Source organism: Rhizophagus irregularis, chromosome 31 (assembly GCF_026210795.1).
Source record: "Rhizophagus irregularis chromosome 31, complete sequence".
Taxonomy (NCBI): domain Eukaryota; kingdom Fungi; phylum Glomeromycota; class Glomeromycetes; order Glomerales; family Glomeraceae; genus Rhizophagus; species Rhizophagus irregularis.
In genome coordinates, this window is record NC_089459.1 from 2851414 (window position 1) to 2877154 (window position 25741).

General features: G+C 28.9%; 11 protein-coding genes across 11 annotated transcripts; 4 read left to right on the forward strand and 7 right to left on the reverse strand.

Annotated features, from left to right (window-relative positions):
- Positions 1-140: 140 nt before the first annotated feature.
- On the forward strand, positions 141-3890 carry OCT59_022746 (uncharacterized protein; the record flags this gene model as incomplete). Its single annotated transcript, XM_066144959.1, has 21 exons — positions 141-340; positions 417-479; positions 559-588; positions 664-857; positions 927-1092; positions 1158-1191; positions 1273-1328; positions 1394-1442; positions 1515-1594; positions 1688-1757; positions 1822-1979; positions 2066-2228; positions 2293-2373; positions 2443-2588; positions 2655-2751; positions 2817-2862; positions 2939-3013; positions 3096-3203; positions 3270-3393; positions 3466-3547; positions 3646-3890. The coding sequence occupies 20 exons, from the start codon at positions 141-143 to the stop codon at positions 3533-3535; spliced, it is 2010 nt and encodes a 669-aa protein (XP_066006371.1). The 3' UTR covers positions 3536-3547; positions 3646-3890.
- A 146-nt stretch (positions 3891-4036) lies between these two features.
- On the reverse strand, positions 4037-4890 carry OCT59_022747 (uncharacterized protein). The gene is made up of 3 exons (XM_066144960.1): positions 4743-4890; positions 4494-4658; positions 4037-4403 (listed from the first exon to the last, which is right to left on the reverse strand). The coding sequence occupies exons 1-3, from the start codon at positions 4867-4869 to the stop codon at positions 4183-4185; spliced, it is 513 nt and encodes a 170-aa protein (XP_066006372.1). The 5' UTR covers positions 4870-4890; the 3' UTR covers positions 4037-4182.
- Positions 4891-6782: 1892 nt separating this feature from the next.
- On the reverse strand, positions 6783-7064 carry OCT59_022748 (uncharacterized protein; the record flags this gene model as incomplete). Its single annotated transcript, XM_066144961.1, has 1 exon — positions 6783-7064. One exon carries the CDS (start codon positions 7062-7064, stop codon positions 6783-6785), a length of 282 nt encoding a protein of 93 aa, XP_066006373.1.
- A 4686-nt stretch (positions 7065-11750) lies between these two features.
- OCT59_022749 (uncharacterized protein) lies at positions 11751-13418 on the reverse strand (the record flags this gene model as incomplete). Its single annotated transcript, XM_025315602.2, has 7 exons — positions 11751-11839; positions 11929-12110; positions 12195-12461; positions 12535-12626; positions 12703-12830; positions 12914-13093; positions 13155-13418. The coding sequence occupies 7 exons, from the start codon at positions 13416-13418 to the stop codon at positions 11813-11815; spliced, it is 1140 nt and encodes a 379-aa protein (XP_025182471.1). The 3' UTR covers positions 11751-11812.
- On the forward strand, positions 12927-15889 carry OCT59_022750 (uncharacterized protein). The gene is made up of 10 exons (XM_066144962.1): positions 12927-13754; positions 13840-13959; positions 14029-14152; positions 14213-14350; positions 14430-14639; positions 14697-14881; positions 14956-15172; positions 15245-15320; positions 15391-15489; positions 15556-15889. The coding sequence occupies exons 1-10, from the start codon at positions 13612-13614 to the stop codon at positions 15624-15626; spliced, it is 1383 nt and encodes a 460-aa protein (XP_066006374.1). The 5' UTR covers positions 12927-13611; the 3' UTR covers positions 15627-15889.
- Positions 15890-16021: 132 nt separating this feature from the next.
- Positions 16022-17386, forward strand: OCT59_022751 (uncharacterized protein). Its single transcript, XM_025310444.2, has 4 exons — positions 16022-16583; positions 16652-16733; positions 16807-16907; positions 16978-17386. The coding sequence occupies exons 1-4, from the start codon at positions 16581-16583 to the stop codon at positions 17149-17151; spliced, it is 360 nt and encodes a 119-aa protein (XP_025182473.1). The 5' UTR covers positions 16022-16580; the 3' UTR covers positions 17152-17386.
- OCT59_022752 (uncharacterized protein) lies at positions 17152-19190 on the reverse strand. The gene is made up of 7 exons (XM_025315604.2): positions 18994-19190; positions 18734-18859; positions 18596-18667; positions 18323-18521; positions 17912-18257; positions 17659-17811; positions 17152-17576 (listed from the first exon to the last, which is right to left on the reverse strand). Exons 1-7 carry the CDS (start codon positions 19124-19126, stop codon positions 17424-17426), a joined length of 1182 nt encoding a protein of 393 aa, XP_025182474.1. The 5' UTR covers positions 19127-19190; the 3' UTR covers positions 17152-17423.
- Positions 19191-19303: 113 nt separating this feature from the next.
- OCT59_022753 (uncharacterized protein) lies at positions 19304-20338 on the forward strand. Its single transcript, XM_025310445.2, has 2 exons — positions 19304-19699; positions 19778-20338. Exons 1-2 carry the CDS (start codon positions 19312-19314, stop codon positions 20191-20193), a joined length of 804 nt encoding a protein of 267 aa, XP_025182475.2. The 5' UTR covers positions 19304-19311; the 3' UTR covers positions 20194-20338.
- Positions 20187-21161, reverse strand: OCT59_022754 (ribosomal protein S15). Its single transcript, XM_066144963.1, has 4 exons — positions 21120-21161; positions 20658-20990; positions 20518-20587; positions 20187-20408 (listed from the first exon to the last, which is right to left on the reverse strand). Exons 1-4 carry the CDS (start codon positions 21120-21122, stop codon positions 20365-20367), a joined length of 450 nt encoding a protein of 149 aa, XP_066006375.1. The 5' UTR covers positions 21123-21161; the 3' UTR covers positions 20187-20364.
- A 20-nt stretch (positions 21162-21181) lies between these two features.
- Positions 21182-23089, reverse strand: OCT59_022755 (uncharacterized protein). Its single transcript, XM_025309157.2, has 2 exons — positions 22932-23089; positions 21182-22865 (listed from the first exon to the last, which is right to left on the reverse strand). Exons 1-2 carry the CDS (start codon positions 23052-23054, stop codon positions 21321-21323), a joined length of 1668 nt encoding a protein of 555 aa, XP_025182477.1. The 5' UTR covers positions 23055-23089; the 3' UTR covers positions 21182-21320.
- A 295-nt stretch (positions 23090-23384) lies between these two features.
- Positions 23385-25413, reverse strand: OCT59_022756 (uncharacterized protein). Its single transcript, XM_025315605.2, has 8 exons — positions 25255-25413; positions 25045-25156; positions 24820-24970; positions 24638-24748; positions 24403-24567; positions 24079-24312; positions 23860-24005; positions 23385-23774 (listed from the first exon to the last, which is right to left on the reverse strand). The coding sequence occupies exons 1-8, from the start codon at positions 25394-25396 to the stop codon at positions 23540-23542; spliced, it is 1296 nt and encodes a 431-aa protein (XP_025182478.1). The 5' UTR covers positions 25397-25413; the 3' UTR covers positions 23385-23539.
- Positions 25414-25741: the final 328 nt, after the last annotated feature.

Below are 25741 nucleotides of genomic sequence, written 5' to 3' on the forward strand. Positions count from 1 at the left end.
AACAAAAATCCACTATTATGACGCCACGTATATGGAAAGAAATTCTGTGTGACAACAGTCAAATTAACCGTCATGGAGAGACTCACGTGAGAAACAAAACAAACGCGTCTTCAGACATTCTTTAACAATAATATTAAACTATGGACAATAATTATAATAATCGTGTATCCAAGTATCGTCCAGTGCCAAAAGACAAGCAAAGGCAAATAGATAATACAGCCATTTCTCAAGCAGTTTACTTGTGGTTAACAAATGAGCTTGGCTACAGATCAGGACGTTCTTCGTCCATAGTTGACGACGCGATTTCCGACAATGAAACAATTAAAGAAGAAATACAAAAGTATGACATTCTGAGTAGGAACAAATATTCACACACTTATTTAAATGCTTTGTTAACATTTAATTTGTTCTATTAGGCTTTGTAAGAATGAATTTATTCCGATTTTCAGGTTCCTTATGGAACGTCTAAAATCTACTAAGTATATATTAAAAAATATAATAGTATTTGTAAATTCGAATAATTATTGAAAATTTTTTATCGCTTTTAATTTATACTAGAGAAGTGGCTCGAATTCGCAATGACCTCCTGTAAGTTTTATTTGACAATATGAGATATTCTTTACATATTATCAAATGTAACTCGTATCATTTCCGCATACGCAGTAATCAACAATTGAACGTAACGTTGCATCATATAAAACGAAGTAAAGCTAGATCCTCATTATCTGCTTCGACTGTTAGGGATGATAATTTCCTTCATAAAGCAAAAATTGACAAAAAATTGATACGGATCAACACAAACACAAAAAACGGAGAACAACAGATCAATGAGTTGATTTCACGTATAGCAGAGATTGGTAACATAATAATTATACTCTATAGACAAATCATTGACTTTTATATTTAGCTATTAAAAATGATTTTAGAGTTCCAGATAAGAAAAGTTCAAGAAGAAATACGTGAAAAAAAGAATAAGATTTATATGAAAAAAACATTTCAAGAAAATTGTAAGTCCTTTGCAACGACTGAAAATGAATATCGGTGCCACTTGGAAGAATATAGAGGAAAATCTGGAATAAAAGATGAAATAAGGTATGTTAATGTACTGGTATTGAAGTTATTAAATTTTGATTAAAAAGAAACATTAAATTATGTAGTACGACACAAAAAGGAAGTGAAACAACAACGACAGTAAGTATGATTTATCAAATATCGAAAATTTGAATATATACTAATTTCATGAGAAACGTAAATTTAATTATTGTTATAAAGATTAAGATCAAAAAAATTTGCGGAAAACTCAAGTTACTCGGGAAAAATGTGCCGAGGTTTGATATTGTTTGTATCTAATACTTCTTTTAAGTCTGACAAATTCCTACTAAAGAATTTGTAGTAAAAGTCTTAGTGGAAATCAAAAAAATCAAATTCGCTTTTTGATTGAGGTTTAAATTTGACACAATTTTTTCATTATTTCATTTTCAAACCGCTTTTTCTAATTTAATTCTTTATTATAGGATTTGCTAAAAACTTCATCTCCAAAATTATTGCTTAAATCTGTATCAGGAGTAATTAAATCTGCATCTAAGGATTTAACGTAATGTAATTTTATTATTGGATTCGAAAATTATACTTACATTAAACGTTTATTTAATGTTAGTCTTCCTCATCATTTTTTTACTTTATATAGTCCATGTGCTGAATTACCAGTTGATAATACTATTAAAGATTCAATAAACAAAGTTCAACGATTGCTGCAGGTGAATGTTGTTATCTGATTTGATTTAGTTATTGTAATAATCGCTAATAAAATTGATGTAAAAGCAACGTAGAGAAAATCATATTGAAAAGTTCATTGGAACCGAGGCGATCCTTAATGATATTCTTAAGCTGAGAGAAAAAATTGAACAGGAAACTGAATCCGTAAAAGCATATATTAAAAAAAAGTATGTGCATATGCCTTCAATGGACGATAGTATGATGTATTTATAAAGATTATTTATTTTTCAATCTTAATACGCAAATGTTTTCGACTCTAATTTTACAATTATTTTTCGGGAGGAGGTAGACAAGTGTTAAATTCCAAGGCTTCCTTAGAAGCTAGCCAAGCCGCATTTAACAGGATAATGAAGTTTGCCAACTTTCTTGAAAATCAACAACAAAATTTGGTAGCATATGGTAATGAGTTACCAACACTGTTAAACCGAGTTCTTAATTATAATAATGTTATTGTAAGTCATTATTATTACATTTATCTATTCTATTTCTCTTATAATAATTTAAAATGTTTAATAGGAAGAAAAACAAAAAAATATTCAACGCCTGATACAAATCAATCAATTAACAAGAATGAACTTTATTAAACAATCTAAAGAGGTACTTATTTTTATAATAATCCAGGGTATAATTTTTGAAAAAACTGATATTTTTCAAATTCATACTTAGATTTCAAGTTTTGTAGAAGAGAAAATCTTCCCATTCGCTAGTAGTATTGAAACTTTAAGTAAAAATCTTGATAGTATAATGATTAAGGAGAATGAAAAGCTCAAAATTTTAAATTTGAGATTAGCAAAACAAGTCAAGCTACAAAGGTGAAATTTATATTTGTCATAATTTGGTGAATTGGTAGAAAAACCGCTTAATGACTATTTTTCTAGTGATTTCCGTGCTATTAGCACACTTGATATTAATCGTACTCTTGATGACAAATTTGTAAGAGATATAAAGGATTTAATCCATTGTCCAAAATATGAGGTATGTTTATAATAATCTTGGATCACAACTTAATATTTAAGTAATTAATTATTTATTTTTACAAGAGTGCCGATAGGATCTTTATGGTCTTATCTGACTTGAAGCGCGAAGGTACTCTTAATTTATTTCACCTTGTTTATTAAAGTCTCGTAGTTATAATTATAACTATTGATTATCCTATATCTAGAAGTGGTTTTTGAAATAGCACGTTCATACCTTAACAAAAACATGAAACCTTGTCATAATGAACTCCAAATTCTCGGTGAATATATTATATCTAACAATGCTGATTATATCCTTTTTTTAAAGATTCATTGTTGATTAATCATTAATTGCTTCTGTAGCGATTCGTTGGTTGACCGCAATTGGCGTCGTTGTAGCGAATTTCGATAAAAATGTCTCATTCATGCAAACTACAGATAGTATGCAGCAGGCAGCTGAGGCCTTGAAGGGTAAAGAATCAAAACACTCATTTGTTCGAATGTTTGCGAATACAAATTAAAATAATATTTATATAGATTTGATAGAAAAACAAGAACAAACTTTCTTGAGTAAAGAAATTTTGCGTCTTAAACGGGAGATTGGCAATATTGATACGGCGGAAAATGTCTTTCAAGAAATACAGGATATACTTGAAGAACGGTACGATTTTTATGGTAGAAGTAAATCTTTATGTTTCTTGTTAACATGTTCATTATATTTTAAATTGAATAGTGAAAAAATATTAAATGGTCAAATCGGAAATATGATTATTATCCAAGGTCGAAGGTACCTTATGTCTTAGGGGCAAAGTGAGGTAGTTAATTGAATTTGACTTAGAGAAATTATGTATAATTTTACAGATCTGGTAATTTACAGTAAAATCTATTGGCATATTACCAAATAATTTTTCAGTTCCACAATCAATATATGTAAATTTGGGGCAAATTTTATAATATCTGAAATCTGCAGGTGCTATGATGCTATGATGAAATTTTTAAATTGTAAATTGGTTTTTTTTGGACTTATAGAAAAGTGTCTTTTATTTTCCAAGATACCTAATTGTATATGTACTCATTTATGGAGTATATTTACTTATCTATACCAGCAGATTTGGACCTCTTAAGGGATATCTAATAAACTATACTTTCATGATCACTAGATGCTGAATTATAAGATTTTTGAATATGAAATATGCCTATTATAATCGCTATAAATCTTAAAACATTTACATGTTATTATGGAGTTAAGGGGTGTTAAAACTTGCAGAAAATATGAAACCCTGTAGAAATAAAAATAATTGTTAATTAAAATCTTGGGGCCAAATCACATGAATCACGTGCCCCAGCTTTTTTTGATGGTGGGATTAAATCGACACGTGATATTTGACTTATTCAAGTCCTTTATTGAATCATGTCAGTATATGAATTTTTCTAAAACACAATAAGTAAATCAAACTCTTCCATAAAAGACGCATTCATTTAGCTTTAAATTTTGTCTTATAACTTCGGAAGTCAGCGCATTTTTAACTTCTTCAGGCGGATTTAAACCAAGGTTTTGAGCTCTCTCCCAACGTTCTAACCTTGTTAATCCAACACAAGAACCAAATTTATAATTAAGATCAAACGCGTGAAGAAGACTTTCCATTGGGTTATAAACATCATTATGAAACGCTAAAGAAAAAGAAATAGAATAATTAAAAGTCTGTTATATATAAGCTACTCGATTAATTATAATAAATTAATAATTATGATAAAGCTTACTGAGCTTTGACCGAATTTCTATATCTCTCAATGATTCTTCTGGATCACTTTCCAAATCAATAAAATCAATAGAAGCCTCACGAGGAACATCGTCTTCGTTTATTAAATCGTCTCGATCAAATGCTTCATTTTCAGATTCGTCTAATTCTGATATGCTCTGACGGTCTAAAACATGGTTTTTTTGTTCAACAAAAATTGAAGTCGCGGGGATTTCTTCATTAACAACGACAGTAGGTCCTTCTCTCTTACTTTTTTCAATATTTTGATTCTTTTTTGGTTTATCTTTATCTTTTTCAGCCTTATCTCTTTTAGTAGAAGTGAATATTCCAGATAATTTTTTTTGAACCAATTTTTCAGAAGTTTTGAGTTTTGGCATTTTAAAGGAAAAGAAGTTATTAGGTATTTAAAATGTTTAGAGTTCGCGTATTTATCATATATTACACTAGTCACGGGTTGTTAGGGTGTACGTAATATAACCCAACAGCACCCAGAAAAATTCTTCGATCACGTGATCTGTTTTTATTTATCACATCGTCACACCCTGTCCGAAGTTTCACAGTTTATATTTATCTGAGGGACTTAGATTTTTTCAAGTAGATGAAATTCTATTTGTCACGTTTTATTCATCACATCCTAAATTCTTCGATCACGTGTCAGTGCATAACGCCGGCCGAGTTCGAAGAATTTTCTGGGTGCCGTTGGGGTAGTTGGTATACGTACATCCTACCAGAGTTTAGGAGTTATGCACTTGCACGTGATAGCATTAACGTTAACTCTGGCCAGTTCGTTCACCCCACTGTACATTAAGGAACCCCACGTTAAAGAACCCCTATTCACCTAGAGTGTTATATTTAATAGTACACAGGCGATCGCGATAAATCGGATTGGTTTGTTCCAGAGAAAATATCCGGTATATCAAAATATAACAGAAAAATAAAGCTATTCTCAAACTTTGATTAAATATTATATTAAAACTAGCCAGTATATTTTTTTAGAGTGTTTCAGTGGTCTGTACTACATAACGGGATTAATCTTGATATGTGAGTTTTAGTTACATAGAGTATTTCACGTTGTTTAGTAAAGTATAAACCATGGGAAAAATTTTTTCTTTTTCTTTTTAAAAATTAATTATATAGTAATCTGTACAAAAGAACATAAGATAATAAAATGTATTTTTTAAATGTTGATAATATTATGGTATAAGATTTTTGGTGTATTTTTTGTGTATGTATTTTTATGAAAAGACATGTGGGTTGTTTGATATTATCTTGTTCTAATCTTTGATATTCTAGAACAACATTCGGGTCAGTCATGAAGGCTGATCTGACAAGGTGGGATATATTGATATTATCCCAAGTAGAACACCTACTGAGGGTGACATAAACTTGGCCTGGGGAGAAGATGTTTCCATCTAGAGTGAAGGAGACTTTTAGCAAGATTATTACTTGTATTTTGTAAACGGTTAGAGCAAAACAGTTTTGGATCAGAAATTGAATTGCAGTAACATATTCCATGTTTTCCAATTATTTATAAATCATTTAGCGTGGATTAACATGTGATCTATTGATGCTAGAGACATGATCTTACCACCATTCGACGCGTCTCATCAAGACAAATCCAATGATATATAGCTCGACTTTGTACGATCACTAGATGGACAGCTATTCAATTTTTCGCATTTTTATAAAAAATTAGATTAAACCGAACTGAACTGAATTTTGAGCCAGTTTTGGATCAGTTCACCAGTTTAGCCTGAACTGTTTAGAGCTTTAGTTTGCATCCAACTTTTATTATTCCAATAGTAATAAACAGGTAATGTTTCTTTTTTTATTTCTTTTAATGCCCAAGAGTTTTGATGTTTATGTATAAAAACTGGTATTAACTTATCGCCTAATGCATTGCATGATAATAAAACAGTAACTCGAGATTTTGATTTTTTAGTGCCTGCCATTGGTCCATGAGCAAGTGTTTTTGATGATTCTAAATTCCAAAAAAAAGCTGTTTTGTCTGCATTATACACATCTGCAAGAGGATATTCTTAAATAACATTTTTTAAATTCTCTCAAAAACTTGGTAATTCTTCAAGTGGTGCACTTGCTACTTCATCTTGTTTAGTAATTTGATAAATGTGATGTTACTTTTTAAAATTAGATAACCATCCATCAGATCCATTAAAATTGTCAATATTTAAAATATTAGCTATTGCATGACTTTTAGTTTTTAAAATTTCACCTATAACTATTAAGTTATGTTTAATTGCTTTATTAAACCATAATGCTAAAGTTTCTTCTAGTTGAGGGAAAAGAGCTTGTCTATTTCTTTTTTGTTGACTTGCAATAGATTTTCATCAATATTTAAAAAGTAATCCTTTTTAGTAAGAATTTCTGTAATAGTATTATGACCAATATCATATTTATTAGCAATATCTTGATGTTTTAAGCTAGGGTTATTTTTTGCTAAAATACAAACTTCCTTTTTTTGAGCTTTAGTTAAAGTAATTCTTCTTTTTTTATTTGAACTATCATTAGGAAGTTTTGTTCGTTTTATATTATTTGTACCTGTAGTCTTCATGTTTGTATGACTGCAGACTCAAAAAAAAACTAAGAGATAAATTGATGTGTAATGGATATTAATAAATTATATAATGACTGTCATTATATTTATGATGTCATTATATCAAGCTAGATTGTGGCTTTGTAAAATTAGTTTATCAGAATTTTGTGTCATAGTCGTTATATATTAATATTTATAATAATGTCATTATAACAAGCCAATTTAAAAATTTGTTTTTAATAATTTTGTCATTATAACTAGGGATGCCAAAAGTTCAGTTATAACCAATTATAACCAGTTTTTATCAGTTCAGTTACAGTTCGGTTTCAGTCCAAGACCGACTGTTTAACCATCAGTTTTATATATAAAAAAACTAACAAAAAAACTGATCAGTTAATCATATATTTCAAAAGAAAAGAATGTTTCTTTCATTAATTATATTGAGAATACTATTAAAAATTATGATTTTGGTGTTTATTTATATATATAGTATTCTTATTTTTGAAATAATAAGAAAATTTTTTACACGTTGATCACGTGATTTTTCGTTCTACTGAAAAAAATTGCAAAATTGACATTATTATCGTAAAAAAAATTATAATTTTAAGGAATATTATCAAATAAAATTATAATTAACACTTTCTAACATTAGTTCATTCAATTTTGCAGTAATTTTGTAATCAGTTTGCAATTCAGTTTTATTGGTCAGTTTTGCGGTCAGTTCAGTTTCAGCTGAAAATTGCGGTTTTAAAACTAAAACTGAACCAAACTGACTGTTGGCATCCCTAATTATAACCATATGTCAGTTTATCAAAATGTCATTATAATAAGCGGCATTTGTAATTATTTTAATTGTGAATAATTACAATTTATTAATTATTTTTATGCTGTATTCAGATAAATTTTATTTTAATTTAAAACTTTTTTTTCTAATATTGAGATATATTAGTTCGCGTCTTTAGTTGTGTCATTTTTTAGCTAATTATCACTAGTAAAAAAATGGTCTATCCTACACATATCCTACACATATCTTACATATATTGGGTACTCAAAATGTAGAAAATCATACACAAATAATACACATATTATACACATATCGGGTACTTATATATATAGTATACCTATCAAGTACCTGATATATGTATGATATATATATTAGTACCCGATATGTGTATGATATGTGTATTATTTGTGTATGATTTTCTATATTTTAAGTACCCAATATGTGTAAGATATGTGTAGGATAAATCATTTTTTTACCAGTGTATCCTCAACATTTAGATAATTGCAAATCATATGATAAGCTTCAGACTATGTAACAGTTTACCATTTTCCTAGTAAATATTTACTATTAGCTTTGCTAAAAATATCGTTAAAAATTTGTCTTGACCTGTGTCAAGACTTGCAGACTTCACTAATAAAAAGTGCAAGGAGAAAAATTGAGGACACTTTCGTCTTACTTTAGCTTAAATTAGGTGACGACAATAAGCTTTTCAAGTATTATGTAACAGAGATCTGTTTATTGTGCTATGACTCATATTCAGACTTTAGGGTATTTTTGAAAAGAACGTTCTAAAAAACTAAGGTGAGTATTATATATATATATATATATATATATGTTGAGAGTATATATATACTTGTAAAAAGTAAAAAATTACGACTTGTGATTTGTAAGTAAAAAATGATTGTATCTCATGTGATTCTGCAATTGACTCTATTGATATTATCGATGTACAGTATCAGTGTCATAGTTTTATTTATATTAGCTGTTATGTATTAATATATAAATTTAAATATACAGAGAACGATCAATGATATGCGGACATTTTTCAAAGTGAAAAAAATTATATATATATTAATAAAGTGAAAGTAAAAATTTAAGTACAGTACATTTATTGCATCTTTAATCATTAATTAAAATAAAAATTTATCTTTGAATTCTATTTTCATTTGCCACAATAATAGCTTTAATTCTATGAAATAAGCAATTGATCTACATCTTATAATATTCCAGAGGAATATCTTTTACGTATTTTTAATATACTTTTCAAATACTTTTGTTAAGAAATTTAGTAAGGCATGTGAATATAATATAAATAATTTAATATTATATAAAATTAGGGGCTCAATGTAAAGTTAGCAATCATAAGTTACATAGGTTTACAAAGATTGCGAAACTCTTAATTTTTTTAAAAAGTTAAGTCATATATTACGAATATTTCAATATCCAGTAATTGGATTTTTGTGGTCTTAGATTCAATAGATTCATCTCACTAAAACAATTCTAATGATGGTAATTTTGTGCTTGTAGGATGGATATTTGATATGTAATTTATGCTTTAAATATCTAGAATTATCTTATGATACTTTATAATCCAGTGATTGGAATTTCATAATTATTAGTTCATTGGATTCGTCTCATTGAGACGATCTGAATGGTAGTAAATACATAATTATTGGAATTATATTGACCATGTTATGCCATTTTTATGTTTTATGGACTGCATAACAAAAATTAATAAATTTATGCAGTGGGTGATTCCATATTTCTAAAAAATTCCAAAAAATATGAAGCATGGAAATTTGATTATTATGTTTATAAGAACAAAATTATAAATTATTTGTATCACATTATGGGCCGGTGTAAAAAGATTGATACCTCACCCGAAAAGGAAAGGATTTTACACCAAGAAAAATACCGTATGACTAAAACAAAATGGGCTGAAAAAAATATATATATTACAATGACTTCGAATAAACATTTTTACTTACATTTTTTTACCCTACTATGGATAGTTTCTCTACAAAATGAAGCAATGCATCACTAACTGATAACGAAAAGTTGATAATAATTAATGTTTACAATTATTTTTTGGGGCTAACTTTAAAAAGGAGGATCATCATCAGGTCACATTACGCAAGTGTGTTGCTGAGGTGTTTGGGCATAGGGGAAAGTACAGTTGGGAGGGTGGTTTCAAACTGGAAAAGCTATAGAGATGATACTTTTACACTACACAAAATGCTTAAATATCCTAAATTACAATTGGATGGTTAAATTCTCATAATATTGCTTTTTTTGATGAATTAAGAAAATCAGAACTTTTGAAGCTGGTTCAAATAAACAAAGAAAAGGTTCCATTTTTTTGTGTTAACATTGCAGAACAATATGAATATAAAGTTAAATTTACCCCTCCATACCATAATTGTGAACTCCAACCTATTAAAGGTGTTTAATCAGTTGTAAAGGGTAAAGTTGCATGCTCAAGTCTACACCCAAACCTTTTATTTATTAGAAATTCACTTTTAAATGTATTTAAAAAAAAATTTTCTTCAAAGGTTATTGTAGGACTTTGGGAAAGAGCTTTTAAAAATGTTAAGAAATATTTTGAATCTGATAAAAATATACAATTAATTGATGAAGAATTTGACGCTCATAGTAGTTCTGATGAGAATCACATGACATGACATAATATTTATATTGTATTTTTCCCAATACATACTGATAATATTAAATAAATAAAAAAAAATATTTATATAATAAAATTTTTTTTTATTGATGCAATGTTTGAGGTACCAATCTTTTTGCACCGGCCCATAGCATGTAATGATCCGTATAATTTTGGTAAAAATAAGTGTCCGCATAACATTGATCGCCCTCTGTATTTAAGAATTCTCATAGTTATATATTAAAGTGGCTTTATGATTAAAATAGTATAATTTTAAATACACTTGAAATAATTTGTTGTTAAAGATCGGCAAATTAATGAAATTTTTTTATATACAGTCGGACCTCTATGTACCGATACTGTTGTTTTGGGAAAAATATATCGGTATATCAAATTATCGTTACATAACCGTCATCAGTGAATCATAATGCGGGCTAAAATCCAATTCTTGCCAGCATTATGTAAACTCCGGATAGCTAATACAGTATATTAAAATGTCATGTGATTTGGATGGAACCTTTATGTTAACTCTGGCCAAATTCATAGTGTTGACCCGAATTAATACCAGTGTAACCTAAAGTATCGGTACATCTTACTATGTATTAATTATAAAGGGGCAAAGAAAAGTATCGGTACATGTTACATTGTGAAACCATATATAATATCGGTATAACGAGATTTTTTTATTAATTGTGAAACGGGACATAGAAAATTTATCGGTACAGGCAATTATCGGTACATAGGATATCGGTACATAGAGGTCTGACTGTATACAGTCAACCCCCTATATAGTCACCCCCGTATAATCACAACATATAAAATTCCCCTTTATAAGCACACCATATTTTGGCCAATGTACTAATAAATATATTAGAAAAACCTTCTCTATAGTCACAACATATGACTTTTTTTATAATCACACCCTTTTTTTTCAGTCCCAAGGGGTGTGACTATAAAGGGGGCTGACTGTATTTTGATTTAGAATTATTTAAACACTAAGAATAGATTAGTTTGTAATTTGAATAATTTTATATTTAATATTATATTACGGTAATTATCTTGGCCAAAATTAAGCATAGTTCTGGCCAAAATCGAACATTATTCAGGTTAAAAGCCACCCGATTAGTTTCAGTGGAACTGACATAATTCCAAGTTTGTGCATAAAACCGACTAACTATAAAGGAATGCAATTTACGCATCTTGCACAAAAACATGTCTCATTGATTGTGTTTTGACTATACAAAATATGATACTGTACAAAATTACAAAATTTTTATTAAATATAAACAAATCAAAAAATTTTTTGCTCAACCTTATATTTTATACTTGCTTGTATTCTCTCAATATCTTTGGTATAGATATAGAATTTATAATTTTTTTTTTAGTAATAATATAAAAAATATAACATGCATGAATGTGTAAGAAAATATTCTTACCACAGGAACACTTGTACATGGAATCATGCCAACTTCAGTGATTACAGTTGTAATATACTTTGATGGCGTTAAATCATGTAACAAGTTCAAAAGTTTTAAATCTGGTTTATGAAGCCATCCATCCAACAATCCAGCTTTTGGAGTTGAAGTTGTAGAAATATTCACCATTTCGTCAGGATTTCCTAAAAGATTACAAATTAAAATCAGACAATAACATTAGTAAAGATTTCAAGGATATTGCTAAAACTTTACTCTTTTCACCTTGCCTTGTTCATTCATAACAAATGAATCCAATTGAACCTTCTCTGCAAACTTGTATGTCTCGCAACATACAATAACAGGAATATTTTTTTCCTTGGCCATCATTGCCACCATTGCAGTACCAACTCTTGAATAAAGTGCGCCATTTGACATAAAGGCATGTGCTCCCAGAAAAACTTTTGAAACATCCTTTAATACGAACCCAACTGCATGAAGAAAGGCATACGTACAACTTATTCCGGCATCCACAAGACATCTCAAAAGTCCTTTTCCTTGAAATTTATTGGAAGAAAAATCTTAATAATATTTGAAAAAAAAGCAAATAGTAATGAAAATGTTAATTACCTTCAAGTCTCGGCCTTGAATCCACAATGATAACTTTAAATTGTATTCCTTTTGCGTGAGCCTCCAATAACAATGCCTGTACAACCGACGACCTTTATTTTTAACAAGGTTTAGAACAGGTAATACAAAAATGAATTAAAAAATTTCTTACATAGAGATCAATTGTACCTAGCATATGTCAATATTACATCGCCATCCTGTATTTTCTGTAATCCATAGCTAACTATAACGCGATCTGCAACTGTAATACGATCGCGAATAAAGTTATCGATTTTCTCACATAACAAAAGTTTTGCCTATTAAAAAAAATAATGTTAGCTTAATAATGAATAATTTCAGTTAATTAGCATAAATTAGAATAACGACATTAACGGCGTACATCATCATCGGCTAGATCAATATCCATTGTAGATATCTCCAATTTTAAGTGACGAATTGCATTACCCATACCGACCGACATAGGTCTTGAATTCACCAAATAACTTATCTGGGGAGATAAATGGGTAGGCAAATGACGAGACAGAGTTGTCCCTTCTGGTGTTTTGTAATCTTGGATTACCTATTAAATTATTTATTTAATGACATGATATTTAATAAAAATATCCGCGCAAATTATTAACCTTTTTGAAAGCTGTTAAAGTAGCAATACAACGAGCATTAGCTCCACAAATTTTAAAATCGGCAAATTGTAACCCTATAACTAAAACCGCGGGATGAATATCTCTGGACGCTAAACTTGCATTAGCACCTTTCGCGATTTCTAAATGAGAAAACAATGCTGCAACTTGTTTATTGCTGCTTTCATTCATTTCTTTTGATTGCTTTTCTTTATGCTTTGCCTTGGTTCGTTCTTTTATAGATTTTTTATTTCCTTCGTTTTCCATTATGAAAATTATGAAAATTATACAAATAAGATTTTTTTTTTTGCGTGTATTATTGACTATTAATGATAAATTTATCATGTGATTATCTAACCGCAGTAGATCCGAGTGATTCGTGATTTTTTTTTTTGATTTTGCTGATGTATTTTTTTGTTTTTTTGATTTTTAAGATTCTAGTTTATGAACTAAAAATAAAATGGGTATAAATCGTCTTCTTCAAAAGTTAAAATCTATACAAACTAAAATTTCAATATCAAAATATGCAGGAAGTACAGTAGGGGTGGACGCGTATTGTTGGCTACACAAAGGAATTCATGGTGAAATAACTTGGAATAAACCGTAAATTAGTTATATTGTATTTTTATTTTTTTGATATTTTTTCTTATAATTAAGCTATTTCATAATAATGCATTTGATTAAAAAGATACGTAGAGTATTGCATTAAAAGAGTGAGAATGTTGAAGAAGTTCAATGTCCGGCCACTCATAGTTTTTGATGGGGGATATCTACCGGCCAAATATCGTATCGAACTAATACGTGAACAGTTTGTATTTTTTGGGAGGGGAAAAGGTTATTAATAACGAGTGTATGGTAAATTGATTTTTTGAATTAGAAAACGACAAGAATACAGCAAAATTGGACGTGAACTTTTTAAAAAAGGTCGAGTTCGCGAATCTTTTCCTTTTTTAAAGAGAAGTGTCGATGTTACACCAGATATGGCTCACAAATTCATCGAGGTATTTCGGCAACTCATTGATCATCTTTAATGGCTTAATTTTCACAGTTTATTCTTTTAGGCATTACGCGCTGAAAATGTAGAATATGTTGTTGCACCTTATGAAGCTGATGCACAATTGGCTTATCTTGAGAAGAAGAAACACATTGCAGCTATAATAACGGAAGATTCAGATTTACTAGTTTTTGGATGTAAAACTGTAAAAGAATTATATTTTATTTATATTCAATCTTTTTTAATTATACTCTTTAAAAAAAACATCTCATTTTGATTTCTAGGTAATATATAAATTAGAACTCAATGGAAATGGAATAGAAATATGTCGGGATAAATTTGGAGACGTAGAAGAGATTAATATGCTTGGTTGGACAGACAAAAAATTTCGGCACATGTCTATGCTAGCGGGTTGTGACTATTTGCCTTCAATACCCGGTATTGGTATCAAGTCTGCGCATAAGTATTTAAGAAAATATGAAACCGTAGACAAGGTAAGTTAAAAGAACGATATTTTTTATTTAAAACATTAAATAATAATTGTATAATAGGTAATACAATATTTGAAGGGGAATAATAAAGTAAAAGTACCACCAAATTACGAGAATGATTTTAAAAAAGCAGAGCTAGTATTTTTGTATCAGCGCGTGTTTGATATTGAAACTGAACGTTTAGTCACTTTGAATCCGGTTTCTGAAGATTTGGATATTTCACTTGATACGGATTATATTGGATCGTATCCTATAACTTATGCTTTGCTTACCGCTTTGGTCATATTATGTTGTAAAGATGTCTTAACTCGAATAATAGTAACATGGATAAAAATATCGCCTTAGGTATTGCGATTGGTGACATCAATCCAATAACCATGAAACCAATAATACAAGCGAAAGAAAACGTAGTTGAAGCAAGAAACTTATTACCACCATATAGTGAAATAGATTTTTTGAATGTAAATGACCCGTTTACGTGTAATCCGTTTGATTTAGTCAAAACTACAACGAGTCAAGAGAATACTCTTTTAATCGTAAGTTCACACAAAAAGGTAATTAACTAGTTACCTTTGAGTAAATTATTAAGATAATTTCCTTAATTAAAGGATTCTTTGGAGAAAAATGGGCAAGGTTCAATATCACCGGCAAACAAAAACCAGAAAATATTTACCAACTTAACCGGTAATGATCGATCCATTTAATTCGATAAGTTATTATCAACGACTATCTAATGATGAAAAATTTTTTGTAGAATTTATTGAACCTATAAAAATGTACAGAGGAAATTTTTCAACAATTAATTCGGATGGGATGAAACAAACGAACTATCACAGTAATGCTGAATTAACGGGTATGTTTAGATTGTCCTATTTCGAATTAGGAAGTTAATTGATTACTCTTTTAATATTTTTTAAAGAATGCGAGCGACTTGTGGCCGAAGGATGGGCATATAAATATTCGAGAAAACGTAAATGGGATAATAAATAGCTAAAATTTTAATTCTGATACAAAATATATTAGCTTCTTGAATTTGAATTAATATCTATTGCTACATTAACAATTATACACTTTGTGAACCTTAAAAAACAACAACGAATAAATTTGAACAATTTCATTATATCCTATTATCAAGTAGATTTTTATCTAAAGTAGGTATCTAATAACAGTAATTCTCCAAATTTTTAATTTTTTTTCGATATTTAATTAATTTATAGGGAAAGTTTTCTATTGCTTTAACACAACTAGTTAAGATAAAATAAATGAAAAAAAGATAAAAGATGAATATGCTTGTATTACTATCATATTATCTTATAGATTAGATAATCTACTAAGCCACCGAAAGTACATTATAAAACTAAAAAAAAAAAAATTCCTTTCATATTATTGCTAAAAACCTTCTTGGGAAAGTTTTCGGAATTAAATCCAAATTAAATGAAAACAACAATTTCTTTTGAAGTGTTTTTCTTCGCAGATTTTGAGCTCCTAAATGGTTTTTAGGCATATAATAATTTTATGGCGGAATCATAGTGCATAAGAAAGATTAACAAAAACTTTCTTGTGTCTCCATTAACCATTACATATTATTAATGATATAAATATATATATATATTTTTATTTTTGCAGACAAATAAAAAGGAGATTATAAAAAAAATTATTGTCTTTTTCTGTAAAAAATATCAAAATAATAATTAGTGATAATAATTAGTGATACGTTAAAGAAGAAAATTAATTTTATAATTGTAATTTAAAGATACGCCCAATGGCTTATTTTCAGCCAATCATCGCTTCAATGAGTAAATTCTATATAGGGTATATATTACTGATTTTCGTGCAAGTTGTACATCAATATATCTACAGTATCTATTCTTGATCAATGTCTTAATCTATCTTATTTCCTTTTATTTTCACTTTCAATAAATTAATAATTTTAAACTTGTCAAAATGGTTAGTTAAAACCCTTTTATATTGTCGTTTATCTAATTTATTTAAAGTTTTTCTAATATATTGTGTAGGCACACCAAAACTCTCAAGGAATTCAAACATTACTGGATGCTGAAAAAGAAGCTGCAAAAATTGTTCAAAAAGCTAGACAATGTAAAGTTATTTATTTAAAATTATTTTATTCTTATAAAATCAAGTTTATCAATCGATTTTTTTTTAATAATAGATCGTGTTCAACGTTTGAAGGATGCTAGAACTGAAGCAGCAAAAGAAATAGAGGCATTAAAAGCTGAAAAAAATGCTGAATTCCAAAATTTCGAAAGTGAGGTAATTATAAATACCTTAGATTAAAGCAAATATTTTTTTAAACTAATAAAATCATTTATTTACTTTTTAGCATGCTGGGTTTTCAGATCAATCTTCTACTCAATTAAATGCAGAAACTGATGCAAAATTAGCTGCAATACAAACAGCTTTTGATAAGAATAAAAATGCTGTTATAGAAAAATTATTAACTGCTGTTACTACCGCTGAACCTAAAATGCATATTAATGTTAAAGTTCCAGAGTAATTTAAAGAAAAAGAATTTATGTAATTTATTGCGAAATTAGTATATAATTTATTACATAGTATTTTTTTTTTTAATATTATTTAATATTTTCTGCTCACTTCACATAAAATGTCAAAAAAAAAGAACTATATAATAATGCATATAAAATAATAAATACTATATTACTGTATTTATCTATAAAATACTAAATGTTTATTTAATAAAACAAAAATGAATATTAGATCTCAATCACATATCATATATATGAACAATTCTTCATACTCTCTGAATCTTTATATTGCAGTATGAAATAAATAACTAATACTTTCACCGTTATGAGTCCTTCTAATTGCTTCGGCTAAAGTAGCAGAAATATCGATCACTACGATTTTTGAACTTTGACTTCGTTTCTCGGATGAAAGGGGAAAAGTATTTGTAATCACCAACTATATTATTTGTCAAGTTGATATAGGAAAAAATTTATATACGAGAAAGAAAATATTCGTCATTATGTATATGTCATCTTACCTGATATATGCTTTTACAACGTTCTATCTCATTGATACTATCATTACTTAGAATTCCATGAGTAGCAATTACATAAACACGTTTTGCGTGGCATTTTTTCATCAAATGTTCTGCGGCTGTTATAAATGAGTCTGCTTTATCAATCATGTCATCCTATACGTTAATTATATCAAATTTTATTGAGAATAAAATTTATAAATGAAAGTTTGAATTGCAAACTGCTTTAATATTATCGTTAAAAAAAATAACTTACGACAATAAAGGCAACTTTCCCGGCAACGTCTCCTACAAGTGTTATAACGCTAACAGTTTCGTCATCCATCGAAGGAGCTTCTCCCGTTATTGAAGCTGCAGAACTAAATTCATCATCGTCACCATTATCAGAAGATCTTCTTTCCGTGGTATTATGATCAGTTGTTGTATTTGACGTAAGATAAAAAAGATTATTACTATTCAAATTATTGTTAGAAGAGCCCGATGCGTCATTTTCTGGGGTTCCCGGAATTGTAGGAGAACAACGCGCTTGGTTGGATCCTCGTGTACGATCAGAATGAATAAGTGCAAAATCAATCTTAAGACGATCGGCAAGAGACGTTACCCTATTATTTAATAAGGTAAACCATTGAGTGTTTCAATGATGTAACATCTAAAAACATCAACTTACCTTTTTGCGCCACCAGCATTTTTACTAACAACCACACTATTAGCGTATTCTGGAACGGAATCTTGAATCCACTTAGCGATACTTGGTTCGGCATATAAATTATCAACTGGTTTATTGAAAAAGCCTTGCATTTGCGACGCATGAAGATCCATCGTGATGATGTGATCAACACCTGCGACCGAAAGTAAATTGGCTACCACTGATTAAGGAAGAGAGCTTATTAATTATTATTAATAATAATTATTTAGCAGAAATATATATTTCTATTCCTACTTTTTGCAGTTATGGCTCCACGGTGTTTCTTCTTTTTGCTCTGTTTTGAATATGGGAAGTAAGGCATAACAGCTAAAACGCATACATTGATCAGTCAAATATCATTAATTTAATAGCTAGTTAACTGAAAGGAATTACCAGTGATTCGACTTGCGGATGAACCTTTACAAGCCGAAATCATTATCAACAATTCCATGAGATGATCGTTGACGTGAGTTGACCCAGATTGAATAATAAATACGTCTTCATCTCGAACGGAACATCCTGATATAATTTGATTAAATCAAATCAATTATCAATTTTTTTTAAGCATAATAAAATAATTTAACATGCATATATTTGAAACATTTATTTAAGTTTGCACTTTATTCCTATCATAAGGAGATAACGATATTTACCGATTTCAACAGAAGTCTCTTGATTACTAAATTTTTTTAAAGTAACGGCAGCAGGAGGTATACCTAATTTTTCACATATAAATTCTGCAAGTTCAGGATGGGAGGAACCCGAAAATACCTTTACTCGTCTCATTATGAATTGAAAATTTTATTAAAAAAAAATTTTCTAGCACGGAGCAATTGAATCATCATTATACTAATTTAGTGTAAATCGTTTTCACCGATCTTTAGTTAATCAGTTTTTATTCAATGGTTACACACAAAATTTGAAATCGCGTTATATTACCTATCGCGCTTCAATCGCTTCATTGAAAAACAATGGAAACTCTCTCTTTTAAATTTCTTGCAATTATTTCGAAGTCACATTTTATATCGTATCCATGTCATTCGTTCTCCAATTCATTTAATTCAAGTTCCTTATTTTTTATTAAAAGATTATTAAATAATAATACACGTTTATTAACAAATACTGCAGCAGGAATCGCTGCCACTCCTACAACTCAACAATTAAAACATATAAAAAAAATTGCAATGCATAAAAATCCAAAATTAAATCCAGAAAATCGAATGACAATTTATGCTGGACCATTATCGCTTCATGTCAGAAAATATAAAAGATTAGCTTTATTATTTTGTACTTGTGGTTTTTTACTTGTACCTTCCATTTACTTTTACGGAAAAGCCCCTATCGTTGGAGCAATCGGAGGTAAGTTTCATTTGACATAATAATTTATTATAACGTGTACATATATATAAATAGTATCTTCTCTCTTTTAATTTACAGTTGGATTATCGTCGTTAGTTCCATTATTTTTTATAAATTATTTAAGCGCAACATATGTATCTCGAATATATATTTATCTTCCTCCGCAACGTCGTTATGAACCTTCATTAAGAAGATCATTTAATCCATATGCATTACATTCTTCAGGAAATCCTTATCTTACAATAGAAACTTTTGATTGGTTAGGTAGAATAGAGGAAACTACACTTAAATTATCTGAATTAAAAGAATATAAGAATAAAAACAAATTTCAATGGATAACTTGGATAAAGCAAGAAAGTAATAACAGAATAGGGAAAAGGTTTTATGTAGAAAAAAGGGTTTTAAAACAAGATGTTTTTTCTAAAGGATTAGTTGAATGGATTGAGAAACAAAGTGGATTAAATCAAGTTCAAAAAACTAACGATTTAAAATAAAAAAATATTTATAATTATTTTTTAAATTTTATTTAGCAAAATATTTAAAATCTTTTTCTTTTTCAATATGTTCTTGTTCTTTGAGTTTCATTGTTATAAGAATAGATTAATTCTTTTTTATTAAAGAATAATTAATTAAAAATGCAACACTAAAAACATTTCTCTATTTCTTCATTTCAATGGAATAAAACGTGAAGAGTGGGTAGCACCAATACCTAAAAATTAATTACAATAAATAAATTAATATTTACTTTTGGTTGTTCTAGTTTAGAACAAATTGAATGTAGATATAAATAATCAAGATGAAATTATTAAATAATTTACCGGGACGACCGTGCTTGACGGGTTTATATGAGATGGAAAATTCGGCGAGATAATGACCGATCATTTCAGGCTAAAATTAAAGATTAAGTTAACTTTTCTCTAAATAAATGAATAAAAAAAAATTGTAATCTTTGGATCACCTTAATTTCAACTTGATTAAAAGTTTTTCCATTATAAACGCCAACAATAGAACCAATCATTTCAGGTACAATGATCATATCACGTAAATGAGTTTTAACGACTGCAGGTTTTTCCTCGGCAGGTGCTTCTTTTTTAGCTTTACGTAATTTTTTAATTAAACCCATTGGTTTACGTTTAAGCCCACGTTGAAACCTACGTCTTGCTCTGGAATGAACTAGTTCCATTAAACTTTCACTATTCAAATCTAATAATTGTTCAAGATCAACTCCTCTATAAGAATATTTTTTAAAAGTTCTCTTCTTTTTCAATTCGACAGTTTCTTGTTCGTCAGCCTAAGAAAAAATTGACGATTAATGTAAATTTTCCATGTTATAACACAATATTTTATTTTTATAGAATCATCCATTTAATTTCTTTAAAATATGACCTAAATTTAAACTAAAAAAAAGAATTGTTTTTACCATTTTTCGCTTTTATATAATTCGTGGAGAGGAATAAAAAACAAAAAAAAAAATTTGATACTTTTATCAGATCGTAAATGACGCAACAAATCAATATCACGTGATCACAGGTAATTTTATCCGAAAAAGTTAATATATACATATATGCACAGTACATCAAAAAGAATAAAAAATAAATAAATAAACTAAATTTTTAAATAATTAAAATGAAGGATCATTACTTCTAATTAAAATATCATGTTCTCTTAAATAATTTTTAACATTTTGAATTGGAACTTCTTTACGATGAAATATTCCAGCAGCAAGAGCAGCTTCTACATTAGTTTTGTTAAAAACCTCAGCGAAATGCTCTTCTTTACCAGCCCCACTTGAAGCAATAACTGGTATTCTAACGGCCTTTTTAACATCATTTATTAGTTCTAAATCATAACCAGAATTTGTACCATCTTTATCCATACAATTAAGAAGAATTTCACCAGCTCCCATAGCTTCACAAGAGGTAACAAGCTGACGAACATCAATATCTCTTCCTTCACGACCACCTTTAACAGTACATTGATACCAACACCAAAGTTCACCATTAGGTCCAGGAAAAGAAGTTTTAATTAAATGATGATTTGGTTCATCTTCGGGTGAATTAACATAAATTCTTCTAGGATCTACAGAGATTACTACAGCCTGGGAGCCATAAGCATGAGCAATAGTTTCAATAGAAGTATCACCAGATAATTTTTTATTATTAGCCAAATATTTTTCTACGGCATAAACAGCATCACTACCAATTGAAACTTTATCAGCACCAGATCTAAAATATTCACCAGCGACTTCAAGAGCCGAATGAAATTTTCCATCAGGGTCAATAACATCTCTTATACCACCACCAATAGTTAAAGGAACAAAAACTGTTTCCGAGGTAAGTTTTAAAATTTGTAACATTGGTAAATCGGATAAAGGACAATTACGAAAACTTGTAATATTCAAAAAGGTAATTTCATCGGCCCCTTCATCAAAATATCTACGAGCCAATTCAACGGGTTTACCAAGGTTCCTAATTTGTCCACAATTAATATCATTATTTGTAGAACGTTCACGTACATCGTATTGATCACCTTTAGTTACTACTAAATCACCTTGATCATTCGTACGCACATCTAAACATGCTATAATTCTTCTTGTAAATTCATCTTTTGATAATTTTGTAGGATTTTTTATTATAATTTCTTTATCATTATTATTGTTATAATAACCCTCTAAAAATGTTTTCAATAATCTTAAGCCAGCATAACCACTTTTTTCTGGATGAAATTGTGTTCCAAAAACATTATCTCTTTGAATTGAACTAATAAAAATTTCATTACCATATTGAGTCGTAGACAAGATCCATTCTTTAATATTTTCATTATACGGTACTGCATATGAATGAATAAAATAATAAACTTTATCTTGATTAATTCCATAATTAATATCTTTTCCTTCTTTTAAACAATTTACTTTATTCCATCCCATATGTGGTACAGCTTTATTATTATCATATTTATTAAATAGCTTAACAGTACCGGGAATAATACCTAATCCTGGTATATTTGGACTTTCTTCAGATTTTTCAAATAATGTTTGTAATCCAACGCAAATTCCCATAAATGGTTTGCCTGATTCAATGAATTGTTTTAATGGTTTCGCATAATTTTTTTTCACAAGTGATTGCATTGCACTACCAAACGCTCCTACTCCCGGAAATATTAATTTCTAAATTACAAAGATGGATATTAATTATTAATTTTTTAATAATTTCGAATTTTTATTGATACTTACTTCAGCTTTTAATATATCATCAGGTTCTTTAACCCATTCAATTTCATATCCTAATTTATTAACCGCATTAACTAAACTACGAACATTTCCTGCTCCATAATCTAATAAATATAGTCCTCCCATTTCTTTCTTTTTTAAAAAAATAAAAATATTTTTTTTTTGTCCTAATTTTATTATCGTGGTTTTTATCTAAATTTGGCTAATGTACCCGATCTAATATTCGCATATGAAATACATCATGTAAATCATGAAATTCTTTTAAGGATAGATCGGCGTTAAACTAATGGATTATTTTATCACGATCCGAGATATAAGCCAGTCATTTCACGAAATCACCGCTCCGCCTTACGGCTTTCCTATTACATTATCTCACCGATTACAGATTGCCAGATTGCCAAACATCCAAACATTTCGCGGTATCCGCGGTATCCATATGCTAATACTTGTATTTTTAATAAAATTAAATTCATACAATTTTTATTAATCTTAATATAACAATCTTAATATAACGATACGATAAAGAGTGAATAAATGATCAACAAATGTTCGTTAAAATCGGGGATGAAATATAATTATCAAGTTAAAAAAAACAAATAGTATTTTTTTTTTTATTCTTCTTTTTTGGCAGAATTTTTTGATCGTCGTCTTTTCTTTAAAGCAGGGATTCCAAATTGCCATATAGCATATCCTACTAATGAAGTTATTAAAACCGACCAAAATATAACTACTTCGTTTGGAGCAGGATTTGGAAATTCACCTCTGCCAAATTTATAACAAATTACTGATTCTGTCATTATATTTGCTATAGTTAACCATGCTTGAGGTCCAAATCTTTTACAATTTCTAGAAATAAATTAATAATAAGTTAAATAATACTCAAAATTTCGATGAAATTTTTAAATAAAGAATAATTGATTCTTTGACTGACTTGTCTGTTAAATATTGATATGCCTCACGTGTACCAGGAATTGAACACATGAAAAGTAACAAAGCTCGATATGTATTAATGGGATGTTCCGGCGGAACCCATAAAAGATATTTCAGATAAAACGAATTCAATTCAGCTTGCAGAAACTAAAAAACAAAAAAGAAATTAATAAATTCGAAATTATGTTAACAGATAATATTGGTAATTATATGAATTTACCAAAAACAAAAGTCCAAGGACTGCCACATAATTTTTAAAACTTTTAGTTGTTCCCCATTCAAATTTTGTCCAATGATGTGGTGTAAATTGTTGCACTATCCTCTTTACTTTTCCTTTTGATGACGGTATCTGCTTAATACCTCTCCAAGAATAACCTTTCATCTCAAAATACTCGCATGTCTTCATTCCAAAATAAAGACCCACCCAATTACATATTAATACATCAAGGATCCACTGTGTAATTAAAGAAAACGATGAAAGCGTTACTTTTTTTAAAAAAAGTGCGAATATTATTTATTATTAATTAAAAATTTTACAACTTACGTGATCCCACCAACATTCAGCAAAATTATTCAATTGATGTTGCAGTGAATATTCCATCACCTCAAACATGACGGATAAAATCCAGCAAAACCAATAATCACGTAAGACAACAGCTTTTGCGTACCATCCGGTAGCATGATATATCACAAATATATCAATTTGATTCTGGTTACAATTGATAATAATATTAGTGATTACAAAAAAATTATACAAACAAAAAGGACTTGATTATTACTTTAACATTCTCATAAGTCAAGTCACAATTTTCGGCATAAGACCGTTCTGGAAGAGGTCTTCCTAATGTTGGATCAATTGCCCTGAGAAATAAGCGCGCATCAAATTTATCCTAATAGGACCAAACAAATTACTATTTAATATCAATCAGAGTTTAAAAGAAATTTGACAAATTGACCCAACCTGAAATAAAAGAAATACAAGAAACATCTGGTATAGCACTCCAAGACCCAAAACAATTCGCCAAAAAGCTGGGTGTGGCCTAATGAAAGGTCCATCTCTGAATTGTAACATAGCAAATAAAAGAAAAAACCCTACTCCGGCCATGCTACCGCTATTCAAAACGATTGAAATCAATACAAAATAGGATGTAAAATGAATAACATTATTAGCTTTAAATGCAATTACAATTTGATATTCGTTGACGTATTCAATTGTTTATCGTCCTCTTCATGATATATTGCAACATATACAAGTCCAAATATCATTGCCGATAATACTGTTAAAGTTCTTGGACGATCTACAAAAGTGAACATTTAATAGCAGGCTAGATTTCAAATCTCTGCAAAAGTACGGAAATAAACAAAATGGTCAAATTTTTATGAGAACGAAGCATACAAAAGAATTCTGTGGGTGGATCATTGTCTATATATGAAACAGGTTGAACCTGTAATGATCTGGCATCGAAAGGATCTATAATTGCTTTGTTTGGAGGATCGGTGGGAGAGGCTTGTGAAGAAGAACTCGCTGTCATTTTCATAGAACTGTCCGTGAAACAAAATTGACAGCGGGTAAATGTTTTTCTTTTAATGCAGATCCCGATATGGGTCAGTGCGCACCATCAGTCCATGTGATCTATTTTGAAATTATGATGCAATTTCAGGAATGAACCTATAAAATATCTAACAGCATACAGCCTTGAATTTCATAATTCTATATTGGACTCGAAATTTAATTAAATTAAAAATTATCGACTTCATTTTGTATACATTTTACTCATTTTACTCAAACAATAAAATAATATAAAGGCTCAAAAAAATACAAAAATATTGTAAATTTTATTTTCTTGTAAAGTGAAAAACAATAAATAAAACTGAAACAATAA